The sequence below is a fragment of the Nicotiana tabacum genome, chromosome 20 (genome assembly GCF_000715075.1).
Source record: "Nicotiana tabacum cultivar K326 chromosome 20, ASM71507v2, whole genome shotgun sequence".
Taxonomy (NCBI): domain Eukaryota; kingdom Viridiplantae; phylum Streptophyta; class Magnoliopsida; order Solanales; family Solanaceae; genus Nicotiana; species Nicotiana tabacum.
This window is the reverse complement of record NC_134099.1, coordinates 90,501,630-90,517,217: the sequence shown is the minus strand read 5'-3', so window position 1 is coordinate 90,517,217 and position 15,588 is coordinate 90,501,630. Positions and strand designations below refer to the sequence as shown.

The 15,588-nt window shown below is 34.6% G+C and overlaps 2 protein-coding genes across 4 annotated transcripts; one reads left to right on the top strand and one right to left on the bottom strand.

The window, feature by feature from the left end:
- Positions 1-1,848: 1,848 nt before the first annotated feature.
- Positions 1,849-6,207, top strand: LOC107786140 (catalase isozyme 1). Its single transcript, NM_001325412.1, is given in 8 exon segments — positions 1,849-1,891; positions 3,158-3,254; positions 3,982-4,259; positions 4,366-5,142; positions 5,234-5,323; positions 5,422-5,489; positions 5,579-5,672; positions 5,762-6,207. Coding segments are annotated over 8 exon segments (1,479 nt in total). The 5' UTR covers positions 1,849-1,876; the 3' UTR covers positions 5,822-6,207.
- Positions 6,208-6,412: 205 nt separating this feature from the next.
- Positions 6,413-9,624, bottom strand: LOC107786141 (putative serine/threonine-protein kinase PIX13). 3 transcript variants are annotated; one of them, XM_016607584.2, is made up of 6 exons: positions 9,466-9,624; positions 8,924-9,300; positions 8,685-8,820; positions 8,432-8,571; positions 8,191-8,314; positions 6,413-7,016 (listed from the first exon to the last, which is right to left on the bottom strand). In XM_016607584.2, the coding sequence occupies exons 1-6, from the start codon at positions 9,533-9,535 to the stop codon at positions 6,565-6,567; spliced, it is 1,299 nt and encodes a 432-aa protein (XP_016463070.2). In that variant the 5' UTR covers positions 9,536-9,624; the 3' UTR covers positions 6,413-6,564. The 3 variants fall into 3 exon arrangements, with proteins under 3 accessions (XP_016463070.2, XP_016463071.2, XP_016463072.2); XM_016607585.2 differs by having other exon boundaries at positions 8,432-8,568; XM_016607586.2 differs by having other exon boundaries at positions 8,924-9,273; positions 9,466-9,622.
- Between the last annotated feature and the right edge of the window lie 5,964 nt (positions 9,625-15,588).

Here is a 15,588-nt window from a genome sequence, read left to right as displayed (position 1 = left end):
TGGATAAATAATGTCCTTGAAGCCCAATATGAAACTACAATGAATTTTTAAAACAGCCAACCGTAAATCGATTTTTTTTTATTCCTTTTAGTAACCAATTCAATATGTAAACTAATTATTGATTCGATTAATTTGAGTTTGTGCTGTTGTACGTCAAATTTTCTCTGGCTGAACAACTGAATTTTACAAAATGCTATAGAGATTTATTCTCATTCGGAAAGGAATAACAAGAGAAATTTTGAATTCGAGTTAAAGTCGTAAAACTCGAGTATGTTTACTTCTCTAGAAGAAAGTGACAGCAATTAAAATATGAAAATATATTTCAAAAATAATTTTTCTCGTACGCATTTTTATTTTCCATTTAAACATTTTCTAAAAAATTTCAATAAGTATCCGAACAAGAATTGGCAGAGTGACATTTTAAATACATCTACAAATCGGTGTTAAAAGGTAACAGAAAATGAACAATATGTGACGGCATTTAGCTAAATTTGTAAGTTGGTCAAATTAATTTATAAATACTTTTTAGCTTTTTTTACGCATTTGACAAACACCAAAAGTGCTTATGGATTCTCACAAATAATAGAGAAATGTGTTGTTTTTCTATACGAATTCTTTTTACACTCTCTAAGCTTTTTTTTTTACGTACAACCTTAATCAAATATTAATTATTACATATACATTTATCTCAAATTAATTTATACTTGTTGAAAACATTCTGGTCCAATCAATTTAGAATTAAAACTAAATTGACACACAAAATAGTGTGTATTTAAATCAATTTTGGAATTTAAAATCTTGCAATAATTAGCTTCTTATTAGTACAAACACAACTCTATCATTTTAACATAAAAGTGCTTATCAACGTTTTTTACCAAATATTTTAACTTCTTTTATAAGTTTCAACACGTATATCTAAACACGTTACAACTTATTTATAAAATAACCTTTAGCACATAAAATTACTTTTCAACACTTAATACTTATCAACTAATTTCAATCAGCTAAGCCAAACAGGCTCTAAGTCTCCAATAAAAATTAAATTTTATCCAATATTTTCCAATCAGATTCTCTTCATTCTCAATTAAAATACACTACATATTCTAGAAGAATACATATATACACAGTACATTACAAAAGAAATGAATATGTAGAACCGTAGAAGTGTACAATGTGACAAGAGTATAAGGTTTTAACCTAGCTAGCTAGAAGCTCCTAAAGAAATTACCATCATCAAAATAGTAGCTAAACACATTAATAGTCAACTAGATAATGATTCTGGTCGCCAAAATTGACTAAGTTTCTTCTTTCTTTTTTTTTTTTTTTTTTTTTTGGGTATTCGTCTAGTTCACGTACGAATTCAGAATTAAAGTTTTTAGATTTTCTTAGTGACATCAGGTTAGTATATAATTATAAATGGGTTTACAATCAAATTTATAAAAATTTAGTAGATTTCTTAATACATATATCATCTGAGCAAAAATTCTTGAATTCAAATGAACATAAACGATGAACATGTAACTTATAAACTAGGTCCACCCTGCTAGGAAGTAGAATCTTTTTTTAATCAGGAAATAGAATGTAAAATGCTATATATTAGTGTGCTGTAGTTTTATTATTAGCTGACAACTATTATTTGTACAAAATCTTATCCATTTGAACAGTATCATCAATTATTGAGAAATATAATTTCGTTTGAATGAACATATACCAAAAATATATTTACATGATGAGGTCTTTACGTGTATCTACATTTTACCTAAATGCCCTCCACAGCTTATAAATAAGTTGCTGTTTCTCCCTCTCACCACACTCCAACCAAAAGATTTATATCGATCTCTGCTCCTCTCTCTCCTCTCGTTTAATTTCGATCAGTATGGATCTCTCTAAGGTATATCAATATTTTGAATACAAAGCTTTTATTGCTTTATTTAACACCTTTTATTGATCCTTTGTTTTCTTAGTTCTTGTGCTATTTGATTCGTTGGTATTATCATTTGGATACATAAATCTTTGGTAATTAAAAGCTTTTCCATTTTGTAGTTTAAACACCTGATTAAGGTGTCTCTTATCTTTGTTGAAGTTTTGTAATGCATAATTAAATACTCATATATTTCAAATACATAATTAAGTTCAATATGGAAAAATCTACTGATTTCCAAACTTTAACTTGCAAATAATAACATCAGTGCCTGCTGAGTGAAGTCACGCGCCAGACACCCTCTAATTACTCATTCGAACAACTTTGGAAAAAGCCATTTAAAATAGTATTTTGGACAAAGACTGCGAAAAATATACATATTCTAATTTTTCATTTTGTAAAAAATTTATGCGTATCTTATATGTGAAAATAGGATTTTTTAAAGAAAAACAAATCCTCAAATTTCTTCAAAAGAAATTTCTAAGACAAACATCACCGACACATTTTGATAAATTAACTTTTCATGTAAAATTGTCACGTATTCTCACGCCCTCACGTGCTCATGGCTAAATCAGCCCTAAAGAGAGAAAAAAAAGCAACTAATTAAATAAACTGTCTGTAGCTGTCGGAAAGCCTCCGACATTTGATCGGCTCACTTCGCCGCCGATCTTTCCAGTTGAAGACAAAACGTAAAATACCCTTCTTTGGGCTGAGAAAAGGCGGCGTCCAAAATTATACTTGTGTACAAAGGCAGAAGCGGATCTATGTGTAGTATTGAAAGGTCACGTAAACTTCGCCAGAAATCTTATAAACACAAAGCATTTAGGGACACTAAGTGAGCAAAATAATGGTTGCACGTCATATTAAAATTCTGAGTCCGCCTCTAAATCTTGAAAGCGCCACTAGAAACACCATAGACAAGGCCATGACGGGTCTAGGCTTTTGAATCTTTGTCGATAAATAACTTGGAACAGATCGATGGAATTGGGTCTGAGCTGCGCTGATTTCTCCACTTCCTTTACAGCAAGTAAATTATATTTCAGTGAGCAGAAACCAAATATATATGCTATATTAATGCTTCATAATATAAACTATAGTCAACTTATATAATTGCTTACATCGGACTTATATATAGCCGATCATTCTAACTAGTGGGATAGTAATTTATTTCTATGGATATTGTTTTTATTATAGTTTATGTTGGATTTGATTGGAAATTAATTAATTATGATGCAGTTTCGACCATCAAGCGCATATGATTCCCCTTTCTTGACAACAAATGCTGGTGGTCCTGTCTACAACAACGTTTCTTCCTTGACTGTTGGACCTAGAGGCATTTATCTTTTTAATCATTTTTTTTCTTTTCTAAACTATATATTCCTGTTAATTAAGGTTTCTACTTAAAGTGTGAAATGCAACTTTTTAATGATCCAAATAAAGTACTGTATAGATCTGATTTTAGAACAAGCGATATATGAGTTGCTTTATAGTACTACTGTTTCCATGTGTTCATCAATATAATATTCACAAGATAAAACTATATCTTGTTAGAAATACCTCTACTTTTAATACATCAACATGTCTTTTACATGCGATGGTTGCTTTTTACGGGTTAAACTCATGGAAATTTTTGTCTTAAGACATGGTTTGTTTAATTTGATACTCCATAATAATGGTCAACATAGAAAATGTAAGAGAATTGTGGGAAAACTTAGTTGTTTTATAGATGAAAAATGATAGAATTAGGCAATAATACATGATGGAAAGTAATAGATCATATCTTTTCACACTCTAATATTCTTAAATAATCTTATGTTTCAGCCCTGAATAAAGTTTAAGTTAATACTTCATATTTTCCATTCAAGAGAAATCCTGTTTTAAAAATTTATGTTTTTATGAGATCAACACAAAATAGGATCCGTTATCTTGATGTTCTAAAGTGATTCTAGTAAGATTTTGAAAATACTAGTAGATACCCTAATGCTCTTAGATCTATATATTTTGCAGCTAAACTTGAACATGTTGGCTGAATTTGTAAATTTCTTATATATTTTTGGCAGGGCCTGTTCTTCTTGAGGATTATCACTTAATAGAGAAGCTCGCGACTTTTGATCGTGAGCGGATACCTGAGCGTGTTGTTCATGCTAGAGGTGCCAGTGCAAAAGGTTTCTTTGAAGTCACTCATGATATTTCTCATCTTACCTGTGCTGATTTTCTCCGAGCTCCTGGTGTTCAAACACCTGTTATTTGCCGTTTCTCTACTGTCGTCCATGAGCGTGGAAGCCCCGAGTCCCTTAGGGACATTCGTGGTTTTGCTGTCAAATTTTACACCAGAGAGGTAATTTGCCTCATCACATGAACTTACTGCTTTCTTGGAATGTATTTGTTCAATTGTATTTTCTTAATTTACTTGTGTATATATCTTACTTGTTTTTATGAATCAGGGTAACTTTGATCTGGTTGGAAACAACGTCCCCGTCTTCTTTAATCGTGATGCAAAATCGTTCCCTGACACGATTCGTGCACTGAAACCAAATCCAAAGTCACACATTCAGGAATACTGGAGGATCCTTGATTTCTTCTCTTTCCTTCCGGAGAGTTTGCATACTTTTGCCTGGTTTTTCGATGATGTTTGTCTCCCGACAGATTACAGACACATGGAAGGTTATGGTGTTCACGCCTATCAATTAATCAACAAGGCTGGGAAAGCACATTATGTGAAGTTTCACTGGAAACCAACTTGTGGTGTCAAGTGCATGTCGGAGGAAGAAGCTATTAGGGTCGGAGGTACAAATCATAGCCACGCCACCAAGGATCTCTACGATTCGATTGCTGCTGGAAACTATCCCGAGTGGAAACTTTTTATCCAAATTATGGACACTGAGGATGTAGACAAATTCGACTTTGATCCTCTTGATGTAACCAAGACCTGGCCTGAGGATATCTTGCCATTGATGCCAGTTGGACGATTGGTACTTAACAGGAATATCGATAACTTCTTTGCTGAGAACGAGCAGCTCGCGTTTAACCCTGGCCATATTGTCCCTGGTCTTTACTATTCGGAGGACAAGCTTCTCCAGACTAGGATATTCGCGTATGCTGATACTCAGAGACACCGTATTGGACCAAACTATATGCAGCTTCCTGTTAATGCTCCCAAGTGTGCTCATCACAATAATCACCGCGATGGTGCCATGAACTTCATGCATCGCGATGAAGAGGTATACTAATGTTTTTGAAAATCATTGATTGTACAAGGCTAATTGCAACTTCATATTTGTACTCTTCTGATGTTTTGAATTTATGTTGCAGGTGGATTATTTGCCCTCAAGGTTCGATCCTTGTCGTCATGCTGAACAGTACCCAATTCCTTCTCGTGTCTTGACAGGAAGGCGTGAAATGGTGAGGCCCTCTTTACTTATTGTTCATCATAATCAGTACAGAGTTGTATTCTTAAATGAGTTTAATTTTCACTCACGTATATATTATTGGTATTTTAGTGTGTCATTGAGAAAGAGAACAACTTCAAGCAGGCAGGAGAAAGATACAGATCCTGGGAACCTGACAGGTAATTTGGTTGTTCTATAACATTAATATCGCCGATTCTTCCTTCTCTCAAGAACCTGCGGGTTATTGAGTATCCTTGTACTATTTCAGGCAAGACAGATATGTTAGCAAATGGGTTGAGCATTTATCCGATCCACGAGTCACTTATGAGATACGCAGTATATGGATATCATACCTGTCTCAGGTTTGAGTTTTTCTTCTTTTCGAATGATTCTTTATCCTTACATTAAGAGCGGGAAACAAAAACTAATCTTTTGCGCGGATGCATTGCAGGCTGACAAGTCTTGTGGTCAGAAGGTCGCTTCTCGTCTCACTTTAAAGCCTACAATGTGATGAAGCTAAGATGAAAACACTACTGGGAAAACGTCTCAAGTTGCAGTTTGAAGGAGTACTAAACCAAGAAAAGCATTACGTTTGTGTGTTTTTGCTATAAAGTGTACTGTTTCGTTTTATGTTCTGTTTGTACCAAACTTTGATATCTTGTGTTTACTATGACACAATATATGTTGCACTTGAATAAGGTACAGATGTATGTTCAAGTACTGTGGTCATCTTCTTTCTATTTTACCTTGTTTCACACTTTTTAAGCTTTTGTGCCAAAATTATGTCATACTTGCTCATTTTGGTGCTTGAAGTATACCCTCAATTCTATAATGCCACTGGTATTGTAGTTTTATTGACATGTTAATAAGAAGAGCTGCTACTCTGTCTTCCGTTCAGTATTACTTTTCTATCCATTAGATCTTCCTTAATTAAGATTGCCTTACATAGAGAAGTGAGGTTGAGCAATGAGTGCTTGACAATAATTTTTTCCCAAAGGAAAACTTGTTTTATTTGTTTTCTCTCATGTAATAAAAAGGCAAACATGACCCTCAAGTAATAAAAGGCAAGAGTAACTTAAAGGGCAAATCATGAGGAGAAAAATGAAGATAATGCTAACCTACTATAACGATGTTCTTTAGAAATATATATTTATATGTTTGTTACAAAGGAGTAGTGCTTCAGCCAACTCTGTATCTTTTGACTTACATTCTGAATCTGTTTCTTTTGAAAAGTTAAATGCTCTAATTTGAGCTTCAATAGCTTCGATTGATAGGTGAATGGTGCGCGTTGCTACCAATTACAGTACCGCTACCAGTTTTCTTAACGTGGAGAGGCGAACGCTGTGGGTGGCGCCGATGTTGTTGGGAATGGGTGGCATTGCATTCTCTAGGTTCCTTCTTGATGGTGTTAATTTTTTCCAAAGACTCCAAAACTTGTTCAATGGAAGGTCTAGTTTTAGGATCAGGCATAAGACATTGAAGTACTAGTTGTGCTATTTCAAATGCAGCCTTTGTAGGGTACTCTCCCTCTAGCCTTGGGTCCATTAATTTCCTTAGCTTCTTCTTGTCTGGTAATAACGGTTTGGCCCAGTCCACTAGATTTTGTTCTCCATTGGGCCGGTTCAGGTCCAGTACCCGGAGGCCCGTTAAGATCTCCAGCAATACAACACCAAAACCATACACATCACTCTTCACGTATAAATGTCCTGTTCCAAATAAAGTAGCACAAGGTTAACGACTGTTTGAATATTTATCGCAGATATGTTGAGCTTAGGTTGTATTAATACGTTCTATTATTATTTTCTATTTGGGGCTAAAATTGGTCTTGGTCATGTAGCATCCAGGAAAAAGAGAAAGAGAAAAGAGAAGGAAACATCTTGGTAGAAATGACACCACTTTTTAGCCTATTGTTTAAAATATATTTACAGTTTACAATGTATTTAAAAATTAGTCAATTTTGCTCAAACTCCAAGACACGGCGTCCTAGAGTTTAAACCTCAATATTCAAATTTCAGGACATCGTGTCGTAAAGTTCGAATCTTATGTCCTGAACTTTAAATTAGTAGTTCAAAAAATCAGGACACTTAGTCCTGAATTTTAAATTAGCGGCTCAAAAATTTAAGACACTAAGTCCAGAATTTCCAAATTCAGGATACTTAGAGCCTGTTTGGCCAAGCTTCTTTTTGGCCAAAAGTGCTTTTGTTTGGCCAAAAAATTGAGGTGTTTGTCCAAGCTTTTGGAAGGAAAAAAGTGCTTTTGAGGAGAAGCAGAAAAAAGTAGCTCTCTCCAAAAGCACTTTTTTGAGAAGCACTTTTGAGAAAAATATACTTAGAAACAGTTTTTTAAAGCTTGGTCAAACACAAATTGCTGCTCAGAAGTACTTTTCAAACTAATTAGCCAAACACAAACTGCTTCTCACCAAAAGTACTTTTGAAAAAAGCACTTCTCAAAATAAACTGATTTTTGTAGCTTAGCCAGACGGGCTATTAGTCCTGAAGTGAATTAGCTAATCTTTAAATATGTTGTAAATTATGAATATACTTTAATTAGGAGGCTTAAAAGTGACTATTGCTACACTTCGCCCGACACCAATTACATTTTAAAGTAAATGATCCTACAAGATTTCCTGTTTATTTATTGATCTCTAGTATTAAGTTACGCCTATTTGTTGTGGAAAAGGTTATTAACTAAACAACACTTGTAATGAGTCATAAAATCAATCTTCTCAGAGCTTGTTGATTTAGCCCCATTTTCTAATTCTTTTTCTTTTATGAAGAAGGGGCGGTTCGAAACTTCGAATCATGCACTTAAGTATTATTGTTGTAAATACTAGGCAATTTGACAACAAAGGGGTAGAAGAAGTAGGAGGGTGAAAATTACCAGAGGCCATGTACTCCGGAGCTGCATAGCCATAAGTACCAACAACTCCTGTAGTTACATGTGAGTTGCCATTTGCAGGACCCAACTTAGCCAATCCAAAATCAGAAAGCTTGGCATTATAATCCTGCCCCAAGTAAATATGCATGGAACAATTAATCTCTTTGTTAATTACACAGTATAATTCGTAAATTAATACTAAGTTACCATTGAACTTTTAAACAAATCAGAGAAAAGAAATTACCCCATCCAATAAAATATTGGCAGCTTTAAAATCACGGTAAATGACTTGCTTCTCTGTTGTGTGCAAAAAAGCTAGACCTCGAGCTGCTCCTATTACTATCTTAAGTCTGGTGTCCCATGAAAGTGTTTCTGCACCCTCTTCTAGTATTCCAACAATAATATTTGTGTCAATATTTTAGATTATATATTTATTCTTTTAATTATCAATATTCAATAAATATTATGTGAAGGAAAAAATATATAGAGGTTCTTACTTCTGAAAAGGTGATTTTCTAAACTTCCTTTTTGCATGTATTCATATACAAGCAGGAATTGTTTCTCTTCCCAGCAATATCCGATTAATTTTACTAGATTTGGGTGACTAAATTTTCCCAGAAATTTTACCTCTGCCTGCAAACATAATCATAGAAACGCGTTCAATTACTATAACATTTGCACTGTCGATATATATAATCATGTTTTTACCGTCGGTATATATAACTTAAATTTTTACCTGCCATTCTTTGAGACCTTGCAGGCTATCTGCATTAGATTTTTTAACAGCAACTGCAATTCCGATGCCCACTTTGGAAGGAGCTAATGTCTTGTCATCAACCCAACCTTTGAAAACTCTACCAAATCCTCCTTCCCCCAATATTGTATCTGGTCTAAAATTTCTCGTTGCGCTTTTCAATTCCACAAAACTGTACATTTTCAAATTGGGTGTTATTATTTTCCCACTTATTGCCACTTCCTCTTTTCCAGCACCACCGCCACCGCCACCGCCACCGCCACCGTTCGTGGTTCGCTCGGCATGAACCACCTTGGCGTTATTGATGAGACAAGTACTGGGTTTCTTGAATGCTGGCATAATAAAATTTGAATCAAGGGCTGAAAATATACACACAAAAGTTATATACATCGACGATGTGAATTGTTTTTACACTATCATATCACTAAAAGTTTATATGTTTTCTAACAACTAGGCAGCAGAAATATGAATTGTTTTGATAGAATCTGCTGAATTGCAAAACCAAAATAATGGTACATATATACCTGCAGGAGGGTTAGAAAGCTTAATAGTGGTAGAAAGATTATCTGCAGGCTTTAGACAGCAGTTTCCCATTTCTCCTTAATTTCCTGCCTGCTCTATGAGTATATATTGCTATTTTGAGAGATGTAGTGTGTCACTGGGTACTAATAAAAATGCTTGTGGTAACAGCTTATATATTTCCACTTTTCTGGGGAAGAAGAGAAGAAAACGTGTATCCCAATTTTTATAATATGAGACACGTCCTTTAATTTGCACTCATTATTCACAGTTCACACAAGCAGAGACGCATTTTATATTCACGGTTCACACTTCTCACATAGAAAGAGTGACCAATTATTGAATTAAAAAAACCATGGTACATCTGATGCTTATGTTAAACCAGACTAATTTATTATGATCGATTAAGTCATAAATTTATATGAGAATATGCATTAAATTACTATTATGATTTAGTAATAAGAATATATTTTACCATATTATTGGGTCGGTGTAAACATAAGTATTAACCCATCTGCGCTCTACATGGATTTCTGGTCTGTCTAAAGTTGACATTGCTTGATTGATCTATTGATTTTGTTATCATCGATACGACAAAAACGAGAAATAACAAACCCAACATGTGATAATTGTGATAAATTATTGTGTCCTGTTAGAGTAAAAATTTGTATATTTTCGTAATATTCTGCTATTAATTTTCTACTTCTGTTTCCTCCCCCTCCTTGGCTCTTTCCTTTTTTTTTTTAACTCCTAATTAAGTAGTAGTATTATTTTGAACTTTCAGAAACCACTATGTTTGAGTGGTTATTAGCTAGTTGTAGCTGTCATTTACTATATTACTTACTATAACTATATTTTTAGATTTTTTAGAGTGTATTCGATGTATTTAAGCTACTGTATTCATGAATACAGTAGCATTTCTTGGCGTGAATCAAGGGATTACAGCTAGACAGATTTTTGTATTCGAGTGTATTCGACTGTATTCATGGCATGGGATTATAGCTGGACAGATTATTGCATTCGACTGTATTCACGGCGTGAAATAGGGGATTACACTATTTTTAAACGGAAAGTGAATCAATTAACATAATAGACTCCTAATATAACTCAACAAACTCAATTATAACACACAAATTTTGTATTTCCAGTTATAAAAAAGATTCTCAACCGAAAAACACCCCAAAAAACATAGCAATCTTCAGATAGAAAAATTATATAATACATCTGAATACATAAATTGTATTAATTAGAAAAAACATATGAATACATTCATGGAATATAGTGATACAGTAAATACAATGAAACACATAGAATACAACGGGATATATTGATATAATAAAGAAAAAAACAACGAATACAATGAAATAAATAGAATACAACGAGATACATTGAAATACAATGATAAAAAAGGCAATGAATACAATGAAATACAACGAGATATATTGAATATATTAACAGAAAATTCAAGTTGCTAGCCCCCAACTCTGTCGTCTTTGTTCAATAAAAAAATAATATTAGCTACGAAATTTTCAACCATTAAAATACAAAGGACTTTTGTTTGAGTAATAAAAGCATATTATATTGCATACTTAAGTAATAGGATCCATATTACAACCCATATTGACTGCATGGGGCACCCGAGTCCCTGTTTCTACTGGAGTGACATTACTAGTCATATTTTGATTTCCTAGAGATTTTAGCAAGTACTAGTCGATAGTTGCTTAACAAAATACTTGTCCATACACAAGTCTTTATCACAAAGATCTTTCACAAAAATAGGTGGTTCAGCAAAAAGCTTAGTTTCTCCTGGCTTGTAGCATTTCTTTTCTTTGGTTTTTGCATCCTTGGCTAGAGCATCTGCTACGGCATTCCCTTGTCTGAAACTATGCCTGAGCAGGAGGCCCTTCTTCTGGTGCATTAACAATCTGCAAGATTCAATAAGATTTGTTAGGGTTGCACGACCATTGTTGATTGCATGAATTACCTCTATTGAGTCCGTATCTATTTCTAGAGGAAATAGATCGAACTTTACTGCCAGTAGGAGTCCTTCATGGAGTGCCTGCAGTTCAAGGTGTAATGGAAACAATCCTTTGCAATATTTGTTGAAGCCTAGAATCCATTTGCCAGTACTATCTCTGAAGACCCCTCCTATACCACTATGGTTGGTTGTGTATGCCCCATCGATGTTTAGTTTTAACCAGCTTTTCTGGGGTGCAATCCAATTTATCTTAATAGGAATAGTATCGTTTGTAACTTGGTTTGCATTGGTCATGAAGTGGAATTCACTGTAATGATTAAGGTTCTTTTGCAGAGATGGTTTGTGAGTGGTGTTGTTGATGTTATTGCTGTTCCTGATTAACCAAATTCCCCATAGTACAAAAGCCAAGAAGTCATTCCATTTCATATGATTGCAAGCTAAGTTTCTACTAGGAGTGAGATCTTTTATTTGAATTAGCCAGTTAGAGTTGTTGGTGATATTTAGATTATCAATACCTAGGTGCTGCCAGAATGTATGAGTTATAGGGCATGAGATAAAAATACAAAGGACTTTAATAGCACCCAATTGTTTACATATCACACTAAGTCCCAGCAGAAAACCGATCTCACATCTTGACCATAAAGAATATGGTGTTGACTTCATCAATGCTTTTCCATTCCTTCAGTCTGCTCTCAAGAACCAGTAATGCAGGCATGGCCTAATATACAGTGCAATCCCAAAAAAAACCATCCTATGGAGATATGCAGATGAATACATTTTCTGCATCTGCCTTTTAGGGCGTGTAATAGAAAGTCGTTGCAAATAGAGAGAGATATGGGTAGGGATAGGAGAAATTTGAGGGGATATGAGAGAGAAAAATAATATAAAGCTTATTTTATGGCTTAAGGGTAGGAGGTGATCATAAATAGATATTTGGCTATAAAAAATCAAAATGTAGCTATGGAATATAATTTTTTTAAATGATATTTATTTAAAATAAATAAAGTATCAACCTTTGTTATACAAGGTAACTAATCCTATTATTTTCCCTTGTCTGTTACTTCTTCTTTTATTTTTGTCACGATCCAAAATCTCTCCTTAGGAATCGTGATGACACCTAATCCCTAGGACTAAGTAAGCCTAACACATAATGAGTTATTAACAGATTTAATCCAATTAACCATGAAACACCAGTAGTTCCCGTACATAACCAACAACCATCAAGAAATATACAACATCCCAAAACCAGTGGTACATGTCATAAGCCTTTCTAAGAGTAACTAAGAATATGAAATACATCATTGTTTGAAGTAGAAGTAAACAGTAACAAAGTAAAGCTCCAGAAAGGTGACTTCGAGACCTGTGAGCGTAGTGACAAATATACATTTAAGTCTCCATAGTAAATCTCCAATAACTAGCTAATGACCGGCACGCTCAGAGGCAGCTGGATCTGCACAAAAATGTGTAGAAGCTTAGCATGAGTACACCAAAGTGGTACCCAACAAGTATCAAGACTAACATCGGTGGTGTCGTGACGAGATACAGTCGAGACACCTACGAGACATAATAACCTGTGCAAGTATTAATATAAATTAACAGAGGAACGAATATCAATATAAAGCTAAACATAGAAAAAATAACAATATAACACTAGCAAATGGAAAGTAGAAGCAACACATAGCAAAAAGGAATAAATAGGTGATAACCCCGCAAAGTAATCAGAATGCAGTTAGGTACCCGGACCCAACTAAGGAAAAGTAAATGACAAACAAATAATCAATCGTTCTTTCACAAGGTCTACACAAGAATCATCCCCAGGTACTACACCTAAAAATCACGAGTCACGGGCCCCAAGTCACGAATTATAATCGCATGGCATCTCGTGCCCACATTATCAATCATAACCGCACGGATAACTCACGTGCTAATGCTATCATTACCTCAGATTTGCACGGACAACTCATGTGCTAATGATAACAATATCTCATATCGCACGGACAACTCACATGACAATAGTAATAATGTCTCATATCCGCAAAAACAACTCACGTGCCACAGTCCAATCCACGCACAGAAGGTATGTATACAAGAACATATATACATGATCAATAAACATCAAGATTCATACTCCTGGACTGATATAGGTGACATGTTACGGTGTATGCTTGTGCAAATGTACTATCACAGTTCAAGTCAACAGGTAAAATCAGAGACACCAAATAGCACATTAGAAACAACACCACAAAATCTGTAATATCATGACACACGCAAAAAGGTCACACTACTACACAAATATCATCAATAATAATGCCCCAGGCCATCGCAAATCATCTCCGACATAGTCCACTTGTCTCGGTGTATGCACAAAAATAAAGTAAATGCTCCTCTTGTCTCGCCACACGCGCATAATAATCATCCCACATTGTCTCACCACATGCGCAAATCCAACATATATACAGCCAGTCTTGCCACGCTGCGTGTGCAAATATCAATAATAATAATAGCACGGACAACTCATATGAAAATACACGTCCTCTCAACAATCCCACATATGCCAAAACAACAATATAATAACTCGCACAACATGTGCTCATATGCCACAACCACACATAGCCCACGACCCAACAATATTGAGTACAACAACAACAACAATAACACGGGAGTATGACAAGTAAATCAACACAACAATTATAACAACACAATGAAACGGAAGGATATGCTTAACAATGAAAGACACAACAAGTAATAATGACTTCAAATAAGAATAAATCAACAATGAGATAGGTAACAAGTATTAATGACTTCAAATAAGGATAATTCAACTATGAAAGAGATAACATTACAAATAAAGAGGCAACAACTTCAATTAAAGCATATAAGTATATAATTGGCAATAAGATATAGAACATGAACTAACATATTCAAATAAAGCATGTAAGGATAAATTCAACAATGGGGGATACAACATGATAGGACAACTTCAATTTAATGTACATAAGAAACCTAAAAGTCTAAACCGATCATTTTCACATATAAGTTCGTGTACACACTCGTCACCTCGTATACATATCTTTCACGTAATTCAAATAGTGCAATCAAACCAATCCCTACGGGGTAGTTCCCTCCCCCCTCCCACAAAGTTAGACAAGATACTTACCTCCACTACGCCAAATTAACACTCAACAATAAATTTTCCTAAATAATTCGCCTATGCTTGGCTCATATCTAACCAAAATCGACTTAATAACATCAAACAATGCAAGAAAAATCAATTACGATAGATAAAGTTATGATTTTTATAAAATTTGCCAAAAGTCAACAAAAGTTAACCTCAGGTCCGCCCGGTCAAAACCCGGGTCGAAGGGTAGATTTCGATTACCCATAACCCCACGAGTCTATATATGTGTTTTGTTTCAAAATCCGAGTCCAATTCGACTCTCAAATCCCAAATATTTATTTTTAAAACTTAGACAAGTTTTCCCAAAATTCCCCTTTGATTTTCATAAATTTGATGTTAAATCTCATATATAATCATGTAATATAGTTGGAAATTGATCAAAATCACTTACCCAATGATTACGTGTAAAAATCCCTCTTCAAAATCGCCTCCCACCGAGTCTAAGGTTCCAAGATATGAAAAATGAGGCTAAAATCTCGACTTCCAACCCTTATTTTCAGTACAAGTGTCGCAAATACGACATGCCTCGCAAATGCGAAGAATGATTGCAAAAAAGAATCCATTATAGTCCTGTTAATGTTGCAAATATGAACATTTTATCGCAAATGCGAACTTTGAACACTTCGCAAAATCGACCTAATGATCGCAAATGCAAGCCAACCTAGCCTAAGCCGGACCCATTCCCAAAAGTGAACAACTTGTTCGAAAATACAAATCTGACAGACCCTCAGTGAACTTCACAAATGCGAATCCCTCCTTGCAAAGGCGAAGGTTGCAAATGCAAACAAATTCTCGCATTTGCGAGACCTGAAGAACCTATTCAAAAACCAGTAAAACAAACACTCTTCCAAAAACTTCGTAACGCGTCCGAAACTCACCCGAGCCATCAGGTCTCCAAACTAAATATCAATACAAGTCTAAAAACATTATATGAACTTGCTTGGCATGATCAAAATACAAAAATAATATCTA

Bases quoted from the DNA above. Each gene is read 5' to 3' on its own strand.
- LOC107786141 (XM_016607584.2), bottom strand. From the start codon at position 9,535: ATGGGAAACTGCTGTCTAAAGCCTGCAGATAATCTTTCTACCACTATT. The intron at 9,301-9,465 runs GTATATATGTAC...GTATATTTTCAG, and splicing joins GCTTTCTAACCCTCCTGCAG to CCCTTGATTCAAATTTTATT. The intron at 8,315-8,431 runs GTAATTTCTTTT...TACTTGGGGCAG, and splicing joins CCAATATTTTATTGGATGGG to GATTATAATGCCAAGCTTTC.